Source organism: Crotalus tigris, unplaced genomic scaffold, assembly GCF_016545835.1.
Source record: "Crotalus tigris isolate CLP2741 ecotype Arizona unplaced genomic scaffold, ASM1654583v1 scf7180000018818.712119, whole genome shotgun sequence".
Taxonomy (NCBI): Eukaryota; Metazoa; Chordata; class Lepidosauria; order Squamata; family Viperidae; genus Crotalus; species Crotalus tigris.
This window is the reverse complement of record NW_024097211.1, coordinates 190,504-207,239: the sequence shown is the minus strand read 5'-3', so window position 1 is coordinate 207,239 and position 16,736 is coordinate 190,504. Positions and strand designations below refer to the sequence as shown.

General features: G+C 36.0%; 1 protein-coding gene across 21 annotated transcripts in view; it reads right to left on the bottom strand.

Moving 5' to 3' along the window:
* The window catches only part of SYNE1 (spectrin repeat containing nuclear envelope protein 1), a 306,096-nt gene that overhangs the window by 113,118 nt on the left and 176,242 nt on the right, over positions 1–16,736 (bottom strand). For 20 of the 21 annotated variants that reach the window (XM_039356302.1, XM_039356310.1, XM_039356316.1 and 17 more), the window contains 10 exons: positions 16,402–16,557; positions 14,396–14,548; positions 13,459–13,641; positions 11,360–11,497; positions 9,475–9,660; positions 8,874–8,996; positions 7,908–8,090; positions 6,827–6,970; positions 2,312–2,509; positions 387–527 (listed from right to left, as the gene is read on the bottom strand). In XM_039356302.1, the coding sequence (XP_039212236.1) occupies positions 387–527; positions 2,312–2,509; positions 6,827–6,970; positions 7,908–8,090; positions 8,874–8,996; positions 9,475–9,660; positions 11,360–11,497; positions 13,459–13,641; positions 14,396–14,548; positions 16,402–16,557 (1,605 nt within the window). The remainder of the gene's footprint in view (positions 1–386; positions 528–2,311; positions 2,510–6,826; positions 6,971–7,907; positions 8,091–8,873; positions 8,997–9,474; positions 9,661–11,359; positions 11,498–13,458; positions 13,642–14,395; positions 14,549–16,401; positions 16,558–16,736) is intronic. The other variant, XM_039356314.1, reaches the window with a different exon arrangement.

The window sequence follows — 16,736 nt, the reverse complement described above, 5'->3', positions numbered from 1 at the left end:
ACCCAGCTGGAATCATATGAAAAGAATGGATTATTCCTGCATAATCAAAACAATGGAAAATACTGTATCTTTCTGCAGCAATCTAGTGAGAGAATCGAGACAAAGAGACAATGAAATATTTCTAACATGTTAGCATAAAGTTGTGTTTTCTCAGCTTCTTTTACAAGTTTGATATGCTAAACTAATTTTGAAAGTGAGGATGAGTGGGGATTTCTTAATTGTAAAACAGAGGTTCTACATTTGCAAAGCATGAATGATCTATACTCAGCAGGTTTTTTTTTTCCTGAAAAAAAAATCTTTCACATTACTGAACAAATGAGATATTGTGCAGAGGACCACAGATGCTTGCAGACAGCACAGATGAATGAATGCTGAGAGAGAGATACCTGATTAACAGAAGCATCAGCATTAGCCACAGGTGAAGGAGAGCGACAGGCGGGAGGAGAAGAGATCTCACTGTTGCTTCCCTCTTCCCCAGATTCCTCAGTAACTGGTGACAGAAGTGTGTGACAGCGACCAGCAGTCATCTGCCATAGGAAATGTATCCCAAAGGACAGGAAGATCATTTAGATACCAGAAAGACTTTGCAATTCACGTCTTCAAAAATGTGGAGTTTCATCAGAACATAGTTTGTAAGAGTCTATGCTCCCTTCACAAACCTGCATACCGATCAACTATAAAGAACGAGATGAACTAGGAATCTTCATACTACTTGATCCTTGAATCTAGGTAGGTTTTGGCAGGCAAAACATTTTCCATCTCTGTAGGTGCCAGTCAATACCTTTTTTATACAATATTTTTTTTTCTTTTTTCCTTCCCCCCCACCTTTCTCCTCAGCAGCGGAAGTATGTTAGTAAAGGTGATGAAGGATGAATTTCTGAGGAATGTACATAACAGCTCTATTTGAAAATTAGTACAGCCACAAAAATACAGGTATTAATACTACCAAGAAGGAAACCATATGGGAAAAAATACAGAGAGAAACAACTAGAACATACAGCTAAAAATAATGCAGTTTTTCTCCAGATCAGCCTGCAAACTGGGGTAGTACGGGATGCTTAAGCTCCTTTTTGTAGCCTCTTATAAATTCATCAGCATAATGAAAACCAGTCATGTATTTTTGCATTCATTTATATGGATGAAGTAGTTCTAACCAATTTATGTCATCATTTCATCTACTGATTTCTTCTGCACAAAAAAATTAAACACAGGCCCCTGTCACTGTTATGTAGCAGCTGATGTAAAGATACGTGATTTTTACATATGATATATAAATAAAAGTAAATATGAAAATATAAAATAACTGAAAACAATAATCATTTAGCTCCATTCAACTCATTCAAGTGGAGCTTCAGTCATCTAACACAGCTTTTATTTTGTCACCCCTGCCCATAGTCCATCAAATTTCCCCAGCACCCATTTAAGACATCTTATATGAGGGTAAGGAGCCTAGGAACCAAATAAAACTGAAGAAATAGAAACAGTTAAGTCCTCTTTTATTGGAGTTATTATTGTGATTTCCAAAAGTATCATATAGCACCTCTCCAGTGATTGCCAGGCAAAACAGATGAGTTGAACACTAAACTATTACCATGTCATCAGACATCAACCCAATACGTAGATAGGAGAAATGCCACCTATTACTGGGCAGTGATGAAGATCTCACCAAAAACTTTTAATTTTGTTTTGTAATTTATATTTTAAATTTTAATTTTCTGATCTATGATCATAATAAAATATTTTGATTTTAATTTAAAAGCCTAGGAAAAAATATGTTCTCCTGTTTACTGTTAATAGCTAACACGGAAGCATTTTATTCATCTATAAAATATTTTAGTTTAAACTTCTGTAACAATTTACCACTGCTGCAGATGGTTAATTTATATGTAATGTAACATTTTATTTTAAATTCTTCTTCAGTTCTGCATTTAGACATCCAGTCTGCATTGGATGTACAAGCCATATTTTTTTAAAAATGAGTTATTAGATGTATAATCCTTGACCTAATTTACTGTTATTTAGAGTGAATGATTTATTATTTTTAGTGCTTATATATAGTACTCATATTTTAAAAGGCTGACTTACACCCCACCCATCTGATGGCTGACAAAGATAATTGGCTGATTTCTCTTCATTTTTCTGTTCACCTTACCATTTTGCATAAACTGAGTTCATTATCTTTTACTCTACAATATCCTGACATCTCTTAAAAGCAAGTAAATGATTGCAATCCTGTTCACAGGAGTGTGAGAAACAAGACTTCAAATAATGATCCCGACAGATAAATGTGAATTACATGGTCATTGCTTACCATCACTATGGACGAGTGAGCAGTATGTGCAGGAAGCATGTCTTCTGAATCCAACTCCTCCATTCTTTCTGAAAGCCCTTCCACTTCTGTCACTGTCAGCAGCATAGTAGCGTGCTTGGCTTTCATTGTTAGCATCTTGCACTTTGAATTGAGAGATGCAATTTGCTCTTGGTAGCCTTTGATCTTCTGTGCCAGCTCCTGAGAAAACCGCAGAATCAGTAAAGGCCATAAGGAGTACAAGCTAGCAGCAATTCTGCTTCCGTTAGAAAAACCCGGCTCGCTTCTTTAAGATCAGCCAATGAAATCACTGCTCTGTCTTTCAGACGCTCCATATTAGCCACAGCAGTAGCTGAACCACAGGATGTTGATTGTGGGAAAAAGAACAAGTCAGGCTGCATCACAGGCACATTTAACCCTTTAACAGAGTCAGCTATGCAAATGAACTGTTCGCTTATCACAGGCAAGGAGATTAAGCTGGGGACAAAGACAAAGCATTTCCACACAGGATTCTGCTCAAAACAGGGGAGGGACAGGAGGAATAATTTATGCCGTTGCCTTCCTGCAAGGCACCAAAACCAGTTGAACATCTCCAGATACTACATAGCAGAGAAATGAGGTCATGCGATAACTGGAAGTATTTTTTTTTAAATGCTGTTTCTCTTTATGAATACACAATAGTTAACAGAGCAGACAATAAAACTCAAGGCTAACAAACACTGTTACTTTATTCTTGCTGTTCTAATATGCTGGCTTTAGCAGGGGCATTTGCAAAAATAAATGTTGTAATTAAAAAGACCTATTTTTTTTGTAATTGCTTAAGAAGAGCAATAACGGGGACTGCATCCAGGTTTCATTTGGAACAAAACACGCACCCAAGCATATTTAAAATTAAAATCCCAATATCAAAGTCTGCCTTTCTGCAGCTCAACCTGGCTGGCACAACAAATAAGGGTTGCAAAACAAAGCTACTGTGATATAGAAGTTGCTGTTTAACCCTTTAACTCAAGTGTTTTGGGTCAGGTTTCTAATAAGCATATATACTGAGTTAGAATACAGTATTAGCTTCAGAATGCTGTATAGAAAGAGAAAGCAAAAATAGCTGCTGATTCTTATCAAAGATTACAAAAGATGGACACACAGAGAAAATTAACTAGACATGGACATTTTTCTTTCTTTACATGTGCTTTTGTAGCTAGGCTCCCAACTGGTATATAATAAACTTTATATTGCATTTATAGTTCCTAAAACAAATGTCCAAAAGATGTACAAGAATAAAGTGCCATGGACAATTGCATTCCAGTCCACTGCAACAGGTTTAGTTTGAAATGCTTTTGTAAGGCAAAGGACCTGAGATAAAGCTACTATGCAGGCATCAACTACTATTTCTGCCCCAAAATGCACGGATCTCAATCCATTATGATACATGAGTAGGAGAAAGAAACTCAAGATCTGAATCTTGACTTTCCTCTCTCCTCCTTTCTCTCTCTCCATCTTTCTGCTTGAGTCCTACACTTTGCAATCATTGTCTTCCCTTATATAGACAGATTTTATAATATTTGTGGTAAAATTATTTTATCATCCTATGAATCTTTGCCTGTGAGTCTTTCAGATCCTGTATCAATTTGGGTGATATTTTCCCAAATTTGTATAATATACTCTGGCATGTGGAATATAAAGAACTCTCCAGCAAAAGGCATGTATGCACCTAATATAGCTAGTCCTTGACTTACAACAGTTTACTTAGTGACTGTTCTAAGTTACAAAGGCACTGAAAAAAGTGACTTACAGTATGACCATTTTTCACACTTTTGACCATTGCAGCATTCCCATGGTCACGTGATTTATATTTGGATGTTTAACAACTGACTCCCATTTATGACATTTGCAGTGTCCTGGGATCATGTGATCACCTTCTGACAAGCAATATCAACGGGGAAACAAGATTCACTTAATAAACCCGTTACTAATTTAATTGCAGTGATCCACTCAACAAATGTGGCAAGAAAAGTCGTAAAATGGGACAAAACTCACTGAACAAATTTCTCAATTAGCAACATAGATTTGGGCCTTAATTGTGGTTGTAGAATGAGGACTACCTGTAGACTGAATACCCTTTTGAGATGAGCTGTGAGAATGTAATCACAGCTTGATACTGCATAGTACAAACTAGTTTGTATGAATAGATGTATAGATGAATAGATGTAATACTGTATAGATCATTTCTCTGTGGCATTAATAGCTGCAGTTTGTCACATCTGGATATTATCAGTGAGAAACATGGTATAGCAATAGCACCAATTAAAATCTGGATCATAAAGCCTGAATCAAACTTATGCTTTTAATAATGCTATGGATGAGAGATCACTTGATCGATACTAGAAATTGAAACTTTAATCAAATTAAGCTACAACTGAGGGATCCTTGGTGCTCTCTGAGTTTGCTTGTTTTCTTGCAGACATTTCATTACCCTAACTAGATAACATCTTAAGTGCTAGTCCTAGCACTGATGATGTTACCTAGTTAGGGTAATGAAAGGTTTTCAGGGAAACAAGCAAGCTCAGAGAGCACCAAGGATCCCTCATTTCAGCCCTAAGCTACAAATATTATCCTTCATTGGAAGCTAGAATTGAATTGATTCTACCAAAGATTGCTTTTAACGGATCTCACAATCTTGCTCTGAGGAGCTATGAGTTGAACAAAAGACTATTAGATTGAATTTCTTAATGATCTATGTAAAAGGAGTGGAGGAATGATTTTAACATGGAAAATAATTCTTGATAATGTCTCTTCAGTATTCAGTATTCCAATACATATACTTTATCTAGTAAACAAGCTAAAGCAAAGTAAGATACCATCTTTGGTGGTATCATATATGGTCAATTATTTAAAAAAACTTTAAATTATTGGTCACCTATTTAAAAAATGTTGGAATATACTGTTTCAAGCATGGAGCATCAATAATCAAAATATAACAAATCATAGAGTACATATAGTTCTTTTCTCAATGATTAAGTCCAAATTAAAATCTACCAAAGAACTGTTTGGAAAGAATTATATATCTTATATATAACCATGGCCTCAACAATCTAAATATAATATATGCAAGTATAAGTATAGATATAGAAGTATAATCTTATTTTCCTGAATTATTCTAATGTACTCTTTCATGTATAGAGCTTGAATTGTTTTGAATACAAAGAAGATCTATAAGTAAATAAGTGAAAGAAATTCTTTCCAGGTAACTGGATTAATGAAAAACCAACATTAATTGTACATATATCACGTCACTCAATCTTTTATTTTTATTTAGCTCCTGGCTATATAAAGAGGTTTTTCACAAATAATGTATCCAAATAAAAAAAGCTCACTGGAGAAATTGTCAGTATGTGTACTGAGACTGATTTATAGCAATTTTGAGAGTGATTGCTTCAGCCTCCATAGAAATATCCACAATATAACCAGTTCTGAAGATGAAAATAAATTTGTAACTCTTATTATATTGGTTAATGGCTTTCTTTCTTTCAGAATAATATGCTTTCTCTTATTCTGATATTTTGCTCTTCAAAAAAAGCTGTAGGCATAACCTGTTTTCTTTTTAAATATTTCCAGTTGAAACAAAGTGATTTCCTGACTTTTGTTGCCCAGCAGGTTTTTACATTTCATATTGTACCTAAAATAATTTAGTATAGTGAAAAACAGAAACTAAACAGAAAACCACCACCCATCCTGAATGAAAATTTAAGAGACTGATTAGCAAACTTTCATTTCATATAATAGTTGTAAACCCACTGCTACTCACATGAAAAAGAATGTAATATAAATACACATAGTTATAGGACTCATTTGAAATGATAATGAACTCTGAGGTATATATGGCTCAGCTCAATCTGAATGTATGTTTTTTTCCTCCTTTGAGAGTTTTCATTGTTTCATCCCTTTTAATTTTTAATACATAAAAATAGTTTTAAAATAATACATTAGCTTGTAAGAGCAGTAGGAAAAAATATCCTAAAATGATTCAGAACCAAATGTTCACATTTTAGAGTTATTACTTTGCTTTAGCCATTACTCTGATGGTGTTTTCATTGCAAATACTACTACTACTACTACTACTACTAATAATAATAATAATAATAATAATAATAATAATAATAATAATAACCAATAATAATAGACCAATAAATCCATTATGACACATTATATAATTTGCTCTGTGTCATAAAGTTGTTTCTCTGAAAGCATACCTAATATTAATTAAAAGTGAGTAGGATATAACTCTCAGAATCTAAAATATAAAGTCTAGAAGGTGATCACCAAAAATGGTCTCAGATGAATGGAGCTATAATAGCTATATTAAGAGCTGTTACCAATTTCAACTACCTATTGTGAGGAAAAAAGACAAAATTATGAGATATTTTCTTTCCACAGCTCTGTTATAATAAAGGATCATAGGAAAGCAAAGTGATTTTTAGCATTTAAAAAACAAAAGTCAGCCTTGGATCTCAGTTGTAATACCTCGTGGCATGAAATCTGGGCTTCCAATTCTTGGATGTTACTTGTAGATATGGGCTTCTCTTGAATCTCGTAATGGGCTTTTTCTATCATTTGCTGTAGATATTTCATCTCTTGTTCATACTGCTCATACTGCACTACTGCTTCCTAGAGAGAAAGAACAGATAATTGAGCCTGTAGAATAAGATAACTACTTCATTAACTTAGCGTCATTATTACAATCATCACCTAAAATGAGGAGGGCAAAGTTGCAATCTTATAGTAGGATTTATTTCTAAGTAGATATGTATTACACCACAGATAGTCCACAACATATGACCACAATTAAGCCCAAAATTCCCATTGCTGGGCAAGACAGTTAAGTGAGTTTTGCCCCATTTTACGACCTTTCATGCCACAGCTGTTAAGCGGATCACTTCAGTTGTTAAGTTAGTAACACGGTTGGTTAAGAGAATCTGGCTTCCCTACTGACTTTGCTTATCAGAAAGTTGCACATGATCACATGACCCCAGAACACCACAATCATCATAAATACATGTCAGTTGCCAAGTGCTTGAATTTTGATCACGTGACCACAAGGATGCTGCAATGATCGTGAGAAAACGGTCACAAGTCACTTTTCCCAGTGCTCGTGTAACTCTGAATGGTCACTAAATGAATGATTGTAAGTCGAGGACTACCTATATACCACACTGAATAAGTGTAACCAAAATTAAACTCCTTGCAAGATTTTCTCACTTCAGTTTCATCTCAAATCACTGTATATTTTTTTTCTCTGCTTACGGTTCTTAGTTTAGCTCCCATCACCCTTCACATAATGATATACGTTCACGAAAAATCTAGGTCTGGTTCATCCATCATCATCATTCACATGAGTCTAACATGCAATTAGCAACAACCTATACATTCCTACTTTCAAACACACTCATAACAACTTGGATGACACCAATCCATACTTTTCACATACATTTTAGCTCTTTCATTCATCATTAAACCCCCAACAGCTTTCCTTCTCTAAATTCTTTCAATGAAAAGTGTTCCACAGCAATGTATTAGTTTGAGTCTTATGTTAACATACACTTGCCTGCATTATATTGCACTGCTGGATAGCTGTATGCTGTAGATGACTGGCATCCTCCTGCAGCCTAAGAGCTGCGTGACATATTGGTAGAGTAGTGAGAACTTCTTCAGGGATCCGTAAAGCACTCTGACAAGCTTGGACTGCATGAACCTTTGGCTTCAATAATTCCATTTCCAAAAGCAAATGCTGGAAACATTGAGCATACGTAAGCCAACGGTACTATGTGTGTTTTGCAAAAATGAGCTCAAATGAATATAATTATTAATTCTAGGTCTTAAATGCTCAAATTGAATTTTATAGTAGAACATTTTAAAACGATAATGAATGGGATACTAGGCCTAGGAAATATGGTAATCCCAAAGATTCAAAGCAGTTGGAAGTTAAGCTTTAATAAATGTATCTGTTTGTTAGTGGTTTCAGTTCAACATGAGACCAGAAGTTAAAGTACAGGTAGTCCTCATTTAATGACTGCCTCACAAAGTAACTGTTCACATTTAGGACAGTAATGAAACAGTAATTAATACCCACATTTGCCACCTTTGCAGGTCTGCAAAGCAAAGAAAAGCTGAAGTAAAAAATTATGATGATTCACTTAGTTACCATTTTGCTTAATGAAGTACACAACAACTCAGTCCCAACTGTGGTCACTAAATGAGGATTGCCTGTATTCTGAAATACATACTTACAAAATCACTGTGAACTAAGATAAACCTAGAAAGCCATTTGTGAATATAACAAATACCACAAAGGCCAATGTTGAAGTTAACATTCCCTTCTCTTAGGTTTTCCAGCACCTAACTGTAAGTGGACAACTAGATGGGTTAATTCCACTGCCCAATATCAGGATGGCTCTTATTATTAGCATTCATCCTAGAAATGAAGGAAGGTTCCCAGTCTTAAAGTAACCCAAGAATTAATACTTCGCAACTGTGTTCTACAAATAGTATCTCCTTGGTATGATCCGTTTACCTGTCGGTGAGAAAGTTGTTCTTTCAGACTCAAACGACCAATTTCTGGAGATGTCAGAGTGGCTTGAGCTTGCTCTAAAGCTGTATGAAGAGCTTTCACCTCTGTTTCAAATTTCTTCATATCCTATAAACATAAAATGTATAATAATAATCAGAAAACACGATTTCAGGCATCTTAATGTTTTAGGAGCGACATATAGATATCTACATAATTTGTGGCCTTGCTTGGGGAGCCCAGAGGCGAGCATAGCCATGGGAATGGAGAGCACCCTGAATGTCTTTCCTTCATCTTTCAATTAATTTTTAAGAATGTTTTTAATCAACTTTTGCCCCTTTTTAAATGTTAACTTTTATATCCTAATTTTATGTTTTAATATGTCATTGTACACTCCTGGAGTCCCTCACAGAGGGAGATGGGTATTCCAAAATGTGATAAGTAAATAAAAATTAATAATTTTTTTAAAAATAATTACAATAAAAAATCAATAGAATACATTTTTTTAAAATAAAAATGAATAGCTACATCAAAATGAACTCTATTAGCATTGTGCTTTCCTAATACACTCCACAGATAATGTATATATAAAATGCTTTCCACATACTTTTGCTGCATCCTGAATATTTTGTAGCCGGTGTTTGATAGCCTGCTGTAAATCCTCAGTCTGCCTGCGAAGATCTGACACTTGCTGAGACATGGCTTCAGTGAAATACACACTTGCCAAGTATTCTGTTTTTTCATTCATAGTTTCAAGATCCCTAGGAAGCTCACCGGCCTCTTCAAACATGGCCTAAATTGTATAAAATAAATGATGTTTAACTCTTCCAGTTGCAACAGAACTAAACTTTAGGTTCAAAATTATTGCAATTATTCATTTTTTAAATGTCATAGGATAAAAATTTTAAAAAATAACAGCTATAACTTTGGTGAAATATCAATTGTATTTTAGAAATACATTTTTAATTTCTGCTAATATGGAAGTTTTCATCAGAGAAATGAGATTGCATAATCCCTTTGTTTAATGTTCCCTGTAATCACACCTTGATACACTTATCTAGAATCATTCCATTACCTGAAAAGATGCTAAGACGAAATTTGTAGGCCTGAACTCCAGGCAGATTCATCTAAGTAAATTAGCAACTTGGAATTTCCAGTGCATGATGAGCCTGATCTCATACAAAACTTCTCAGTAGCTTTTAATTCATCTTTGCAAATACTCATTATTCCTATTAAACTACAGTAGGTAGACTACTTGCAGCCTGTGATCAAGGGTGTATGAGGTATCTCACTTCCCTTACTAGGCCAATCATTCTCTAGAAGAGGTCCAATCACCCAGTCTTCAGAAGAGAATATTAAGAATGGCTTGAACATATGATTTGGGTGTTTTATTGAAATCTACTGGATAGATTTTGGAAACAATTTCTACATGGGGTTGCATTGCCTCAGACAGATTTGTTCTGCAACCTGTGGGCTCTCCTGAACTCACAACTCCTGCTCAAACAGCTGGTGGCAATTGTAGCTAACTGGGCCTTTGTAATGCTCTACATGGAGTTGCCCCTGAAGAGTAAGTGGAAACTTCAGATGGTGCAAAATGCAGTGGGGTGGGTAGTTACGTATGGCTAAAGAATAGCACACATTATTTGCTCTGCTCTTCAAGTACATTGGTTGCCAGTTTGCTTCTGTGTCCAGTTCAAGATGTTGGTTTTGATCTTTAAAACCCTTTGTGGCATATAGCTGGGATATTTGAGGGACTGCCTCTCCTCAATTATATCCGCTCTTCTGTAAGGTATTACAGAAAGGGTATGCTGGGGGGGGAGGGTCCAATTTGCTAAGGAGCTGCATTTGGCAGGATTCAGAAGGTGGGCCTTTTCTACCAAAGTGCCTACCTTATGAAACATCTCCTCTCCTAAAGCAGGCTGACCCCATTCCTGTTGATCTTCTGGAAATCCTTCAAAATCTGGTTATGGCATCAGCCTGAGGGCCCCAGGAGACATGTAAGTTGCTGAGGAAGCTCCTTTATTGTTAACATATGCTGCCCTTTCTTAGCCTTTAATTTACAATTATTTTTTTTCTGGATAATACATATATACACACACACGCACACAAACAGTACATATACTCTCCATATACTCTCTCTCTGTGTGTGTGTGTGTGTGTGTATGTTATATTTTGCAGGTTGTTTGCTTTCTGCCCAGACTTACTTTTTCATGAGATGGGTTGCCATGTAAATTTGATGATTCCAAAACAAACAAAAAAAATCAGCCTTAAAGGTTTGTAATTCAAGAAAGCTAAACCATTTTACATTAATATCTATACGTTAGGACCTAACTTTCACTGATCTTTGGTGCCAAACAAAAGAAATCTCACTTTCATTAAGAGGTGCAATAAAAATACTATAGTTTGGGATTGGAAACTTCTGCTTATAGCTTTTTCAATGCAGCAATTCTGCTATTAGTAAGAAAAAGAAAGGTTATGTGGTCTATTATTACCTGATGAGACATAAATTGATTGCGAAGTATAGTAGCAGAATTCCACATTATGTTACCATGTAATAAAATGTTAGCTTTTTCAATCCATTTTAATATGAATTCTAGCATTTCATTATATTCATCTATATGAGAAACAGCCTGCAAAAAAATCAAGAAATTTCAATACATTTGAAGAACAAATGTACACAAGACTTAGATCTGCCTTAGTATAATTGTTCACTCAGTTCAGTTCTTTAAGTTTTTAATATTTACATTCCTTGAGTAAAATATTATTCTACTAAACCACTTACATTAAAATTCATTCATCGAACATATACCCAAAACATTGACACATTGTCTGAATGCATTCAAGAACATGTACATACTGTATCCCTTGCTTATTTTGCACCCTATAGAAAAATAGCTATAGCAGTTGTAAGAGAAAATCATGAGCTCCTATAAATAAGAATTTCAAACTAATTGCATTTCTGCAATTTCTGTCTTTTTTATACTGTGCTTGGTATACTGAATCTGTTGCTCTCGTTGTACTACTATGTGAGGTTGTAAGATTTCAATTTCAGCTACTTTAAGGAAATAATAACACTAATGACTGAACACATTCTCTATGGCAGTTTACTGGAACATCTGTAAAAGTTATCATGTGCCTGTAATGAAAAATTGATGGATCATATAGCTGAAAAATAATAAAAAATGAGAAGGTTAAAATAACGCGGGTTTTCCAAATGTAAACTACTGTATTGATAGACTTGGCTCATAACATGCTAGATTTAATTCTGGTTGAAAAGAAGAAAATGTGCATAATTTATGTGGCAAAACCAGGGGACAGTAAAATAGAAGTCAAAGAATTGAAGAAAATCACAAAGTACCAAGATCTGAAAAACGAAGCTGAAAGATTGTGACATAAACCAGTTGTGGTGGTTCCAGTGATTATGGGAACACTGGGTGCCATGCCAAAAAATCCAGGGTGACACTTAGAAAATCTATGCATTTTCATCTGTCAATTACAAAAAGCCACACATTATACAGTATACTACTAGGTCAGTGATGGCGAACCTTTTAGAGACTGAGTGCCCAAACTGCAACCCAAAACCCACTTATTTATCGCCGGGTGCCAGATGGGCGTGGCCCATTGGGTGGGCATGGCTGTGGTGGTCATGGCAGACTGGGTGGGTGTGGCCAAGGTGGGCATGGTCACCTCGATGTTGCTTGTGGGGAGGGACGCCTGTGGAGGACGGGCAGGGTTGGGGGAGATCCAGGGGGTCTCTGGGAGGTCGGGCAGTGGGCAGGAGGCTTGTCCTGCAGCACGAGGCAAGGCGAGGCAGGGCAGGGATGCCATTGTCGCAGGGCAAGGCAAGGCAGGGGCTGGGGCAGCTGCTGCCTGACCCCATCAGCCCCCGCACATAGAGGCCAGCGAGCGCATGGGGGCTGACAGTGTCCATCAGCAGCCACAGCCAGCCGGCCCCTCAACCGGCACACTCTGGGGTTCTGCAGCCTGCCACCGGCAGTTCAAGAAGCCGCCTCTGAGCTAGACGGATGGCCAACAGCTGAGGAGGTGATGCAGTGGGTCGTGCCTGGGAAAAGGAGAGCATGTGAGTCCAGGACGGATGGGTCGGGGGGAAGGGAAACCAGCCGTGCTGGGATGCATTCGGCCACAGGGGGCCTTGGCAAGCTGGTTGAAGAGGAACGGTTGCCATCTCCGGGGCATGGCGTGTGTGCCCACAGAGAGGGGCTATGAGTGCCACCTCTGGCACACGTGCCATAGGTTCGCCACCACTGTCCTAGGTTCTTGGGAATAACTCAATACCAGCTAAAGAACTGGCAGCTGTGTTTTCACATTGCTATGTATAACAATAATTACAATAATTTTTGGTAATTCAGATATTTGGTAACTTATTTTCATTAAAGACTGGCTTTTTTTTAAAAAAAGAAAGAAAATAAAAGTAGAATTGGGAAACTGAGCTCTATAAAAGCAGCATGGTATATCATTTACAGAACTTAAGTCCTACACAAAGACTTTGTGTAGAACATTAACAGAACTTAACAGAACATTCTCTGAATGATAAAACTTCAGAACATATCAGTCCAATATGATGCCATACCTGATTTAGCTTTGATGCCCTGTATTCCGCTTCCCTAATTATTTGTTGGTGGAATTCTGTCAGTTTATTAATTTTGCCAGCCAGCTGTTTACCTAGCTGAGGGTTCTGCTCTGCAAAGCTTTGGACAGCTGCCTCAAGTTCCAGAAGCTTTATGTTACAGCTGTCTACTTCTTCATCCAGATTCTGTAGTAAAGGAGAATATTTTAGTCATAAGATGAATTGGCGAAAAGTTATTTTTATTCAGAATTGATGCTACCTTTACATTTTTTCATGGTTTTTATTTTGTCAAGGAGCTCAATGTTTTTTTTTAAAAAAATCACACATGGCAAAAGGATAAACATGATACATTATTGACACCTAGAGTCCATTTATAGCTCAAGAATGCAAAGGTGCTTGGCAACTAGCTTGCAATTATATCATGCATCCCATGTTCACGGGATCACCATTTGCAACCTTCTGACAAGCAAAGTCAGTGCGGAAGCAAGCAGGAAATCACAAATGGTGATCATGTGGCATTACACCTAATGACTGCATTGGATTCATCTAACAAAGGCTGCTGGGACTGCCGTTGTAAGTCAGTGCATTCATGTAATGTCAACTTTATGACTGTTTCATTTAGCAATGGAGTTCCCAATCTAAACTACCATTGTTTACCAAAGAGTATCTGTGCCACTACACACATTCAGTTGTTCCAACAGGTGATAAAGCATCCTCATATCAATCCATCATTATCAAAACTATTTTATACTAGACTACCTCTGAAAGTTGTAGTTTCATGATACTGAGGTCCTGAAGACTGCTCTCTCCCTACCTTTTTTAAATATAAAAATGCACTCTCAATATTTCAGTCAGAATTCATAGAAAAAGACATAATCTTAGCTTTGATTCCATCAAATTCTTAGATAAGGAAAATTAGGTTTTAAACAAAATATTTTACCTTTTGATCTCTTTTAGCTTGTGTGATATTATTAGTCTTCTCTTTCAATTTCAGTTGAATTGAATCAAGCTCTTTGGCCACGTCTTGAATTTTGTGGTTAAATTCTTGATTTAATGTTTTGTGCTGCTGAGCATCTTTTACTTTGGCTTCAATCTGCCAAATTAAAAAAAAAAAGTTAAATGAAATAAGGAAACAAATTTTTACAGTGCATATATCAAAGAAAATGTGATGATATTTCTTAGATCAGAAAAATTACATTACTGGAACATTTTGATAAGAGCGCAAACATTTGTTATAATAATGAATACAAGACATTAGAGTGTAGAGATAAATGGGGTTTTTTTCTACTCTATCAGGAATAATAACTTATTAATACCCCACTGAAGAGAGATTTTTTTTTAGTATAGGATAAACAAAAAAAACAAAACCCATGGAAGTTTATTTTAATATATGACTACTACCATGGCAAAATTACTATAGGCTATTATATATACAAGTATCAAGGAATTCTGGCTGGTGGGATCCAGGAGAAGAGCCTTTTCTACTGTGGCTTCTGCCCTTTGTAACATTGTGCCCCCTGAGATAAGATCCATACCCAACCTTTTGGCCTTCCAAAAGGGCCTGAAGACCTTGCTTTGCCAACTGGCCTGGAGCCCCAATGGGGGTACATTATTCTGGAGGTCGTTCAGGGACTAAGATAAGACCCCACCTCTTTTCCCCATGTGCATCTTTCTCCCTTCCTTCCCATCTTATAAATTTTCAGATAACTTAATGTTATTATGTGTTGTTTTAATATTTTTTATTGTTTTTTAATGATTGTAAGCCACCTAGAGTCATCTCCAGGTTAGATAGGTTACATGTAAGATAAATAAGTAAGTAAGTAAGTAAATGAATGAATGAGTGAATAAAATATGCACAAAGATGGAAAGATTCATCATTACCCACCATGGAAGAATGATTGGTGAAACTGACAGAACTTGTTGGACAAGTGACTTCTTTGATTACAGAAAGGATAATATCTACATTTACTGGTGCCCGGAAATTCCTTACGAATATTTTGCATAAAAATGAAAAAATGAACTTATGATTTTGATGATTAGACAGGACAGATTATAGACAGAAGAGAGTTATGATGTAACCTTCTAGAGAGTAAGAGGTTAAAATATAATTGTACTTGTAATTGCTGTGAAGACTATCAGAAGCTACTTTTTTATACTTTCATATTGTTATTTATCTTTCTTTCCTATTTTCTTCTACTTTTATTGTAGTTTTTGCTTTTTCTGTTATTTCTCTTTTCCATTTTGTCTGTTCTATTTTAGTTTGCTGTTAATAATAAAAGATATATATATAAGATTTAATAAAAGTTATATATAAAAGATTTTCTGTGAATATAGAAATTCTATGGAATATAGAATTTTATGGAGGATAACCTTCTACAGTATTTTAACAATACTAGCCCTGTGAGAGAGGTTGAACTAGTATCCAAAGTCACCCAGTAAGGTTAAGAATGAATCTGAAGCTATACCTTCTTGAACTAACCTACTTCTAGCAGACATGAACGATTTTCTTAAAGGTATTTCTAGATATAGGAAAAGGGAGCTGTGCTATCTCTTCCTTCCTCTCCATATGATCCATGGCTATGCATTCTGGTATGTATGTATGTATGTACGTATGTACGTATGTATGTATGTATGTATTTATAGTGATGGTGGGTCTAAGCAAACTACAGAGCAGTACAGTTAATTTTATATACAAAAAGTATGCAAAATCTTTGGTTTCAAGGAAATACATACTAAAGAGGGAGAGAGCTTTACCGAGAATTAACATGGACCTCTACCATATTTATAGTTGCTCTGGAATAGTGAGGAATAGATGATGGCTATGTGGTGTAGGTGATTTTGTTACTTTTGTATGCATTAATTTACTGCTACGGCTTGGCTCAGTGACCCTTGTGGGATTTTAGCATTGAAATCGGTTGTAGAATTGTCATACTAAATAATTTTTACCTGCTCATGCATATTTACTAGTGCCAAGCCTGCTTCTGCTAACTGAAGAGACAGCTCAGAAGGTAAAATGGTATAAAGTCCCAAGTATTTATTCTGCTGCTGTTCAGCCATTTTCTCAACTGCTTGACGGTGCATAGTGGCTTCCTTCAGGAGTGTCTAAAGTATATGGAGGACAAAAAAAAGAAATATACTATGCAGTTTGTTTCACATTAAATCTGGCGTAGAGATTAATTTTGATGCAGTTACAAAGTACTTTTATTGGCTGTAACTGTGTTCAGATCACCATATAATCTTTGTGTTTTACAAACTACTGTGTGGATTTTGCACTAATATTT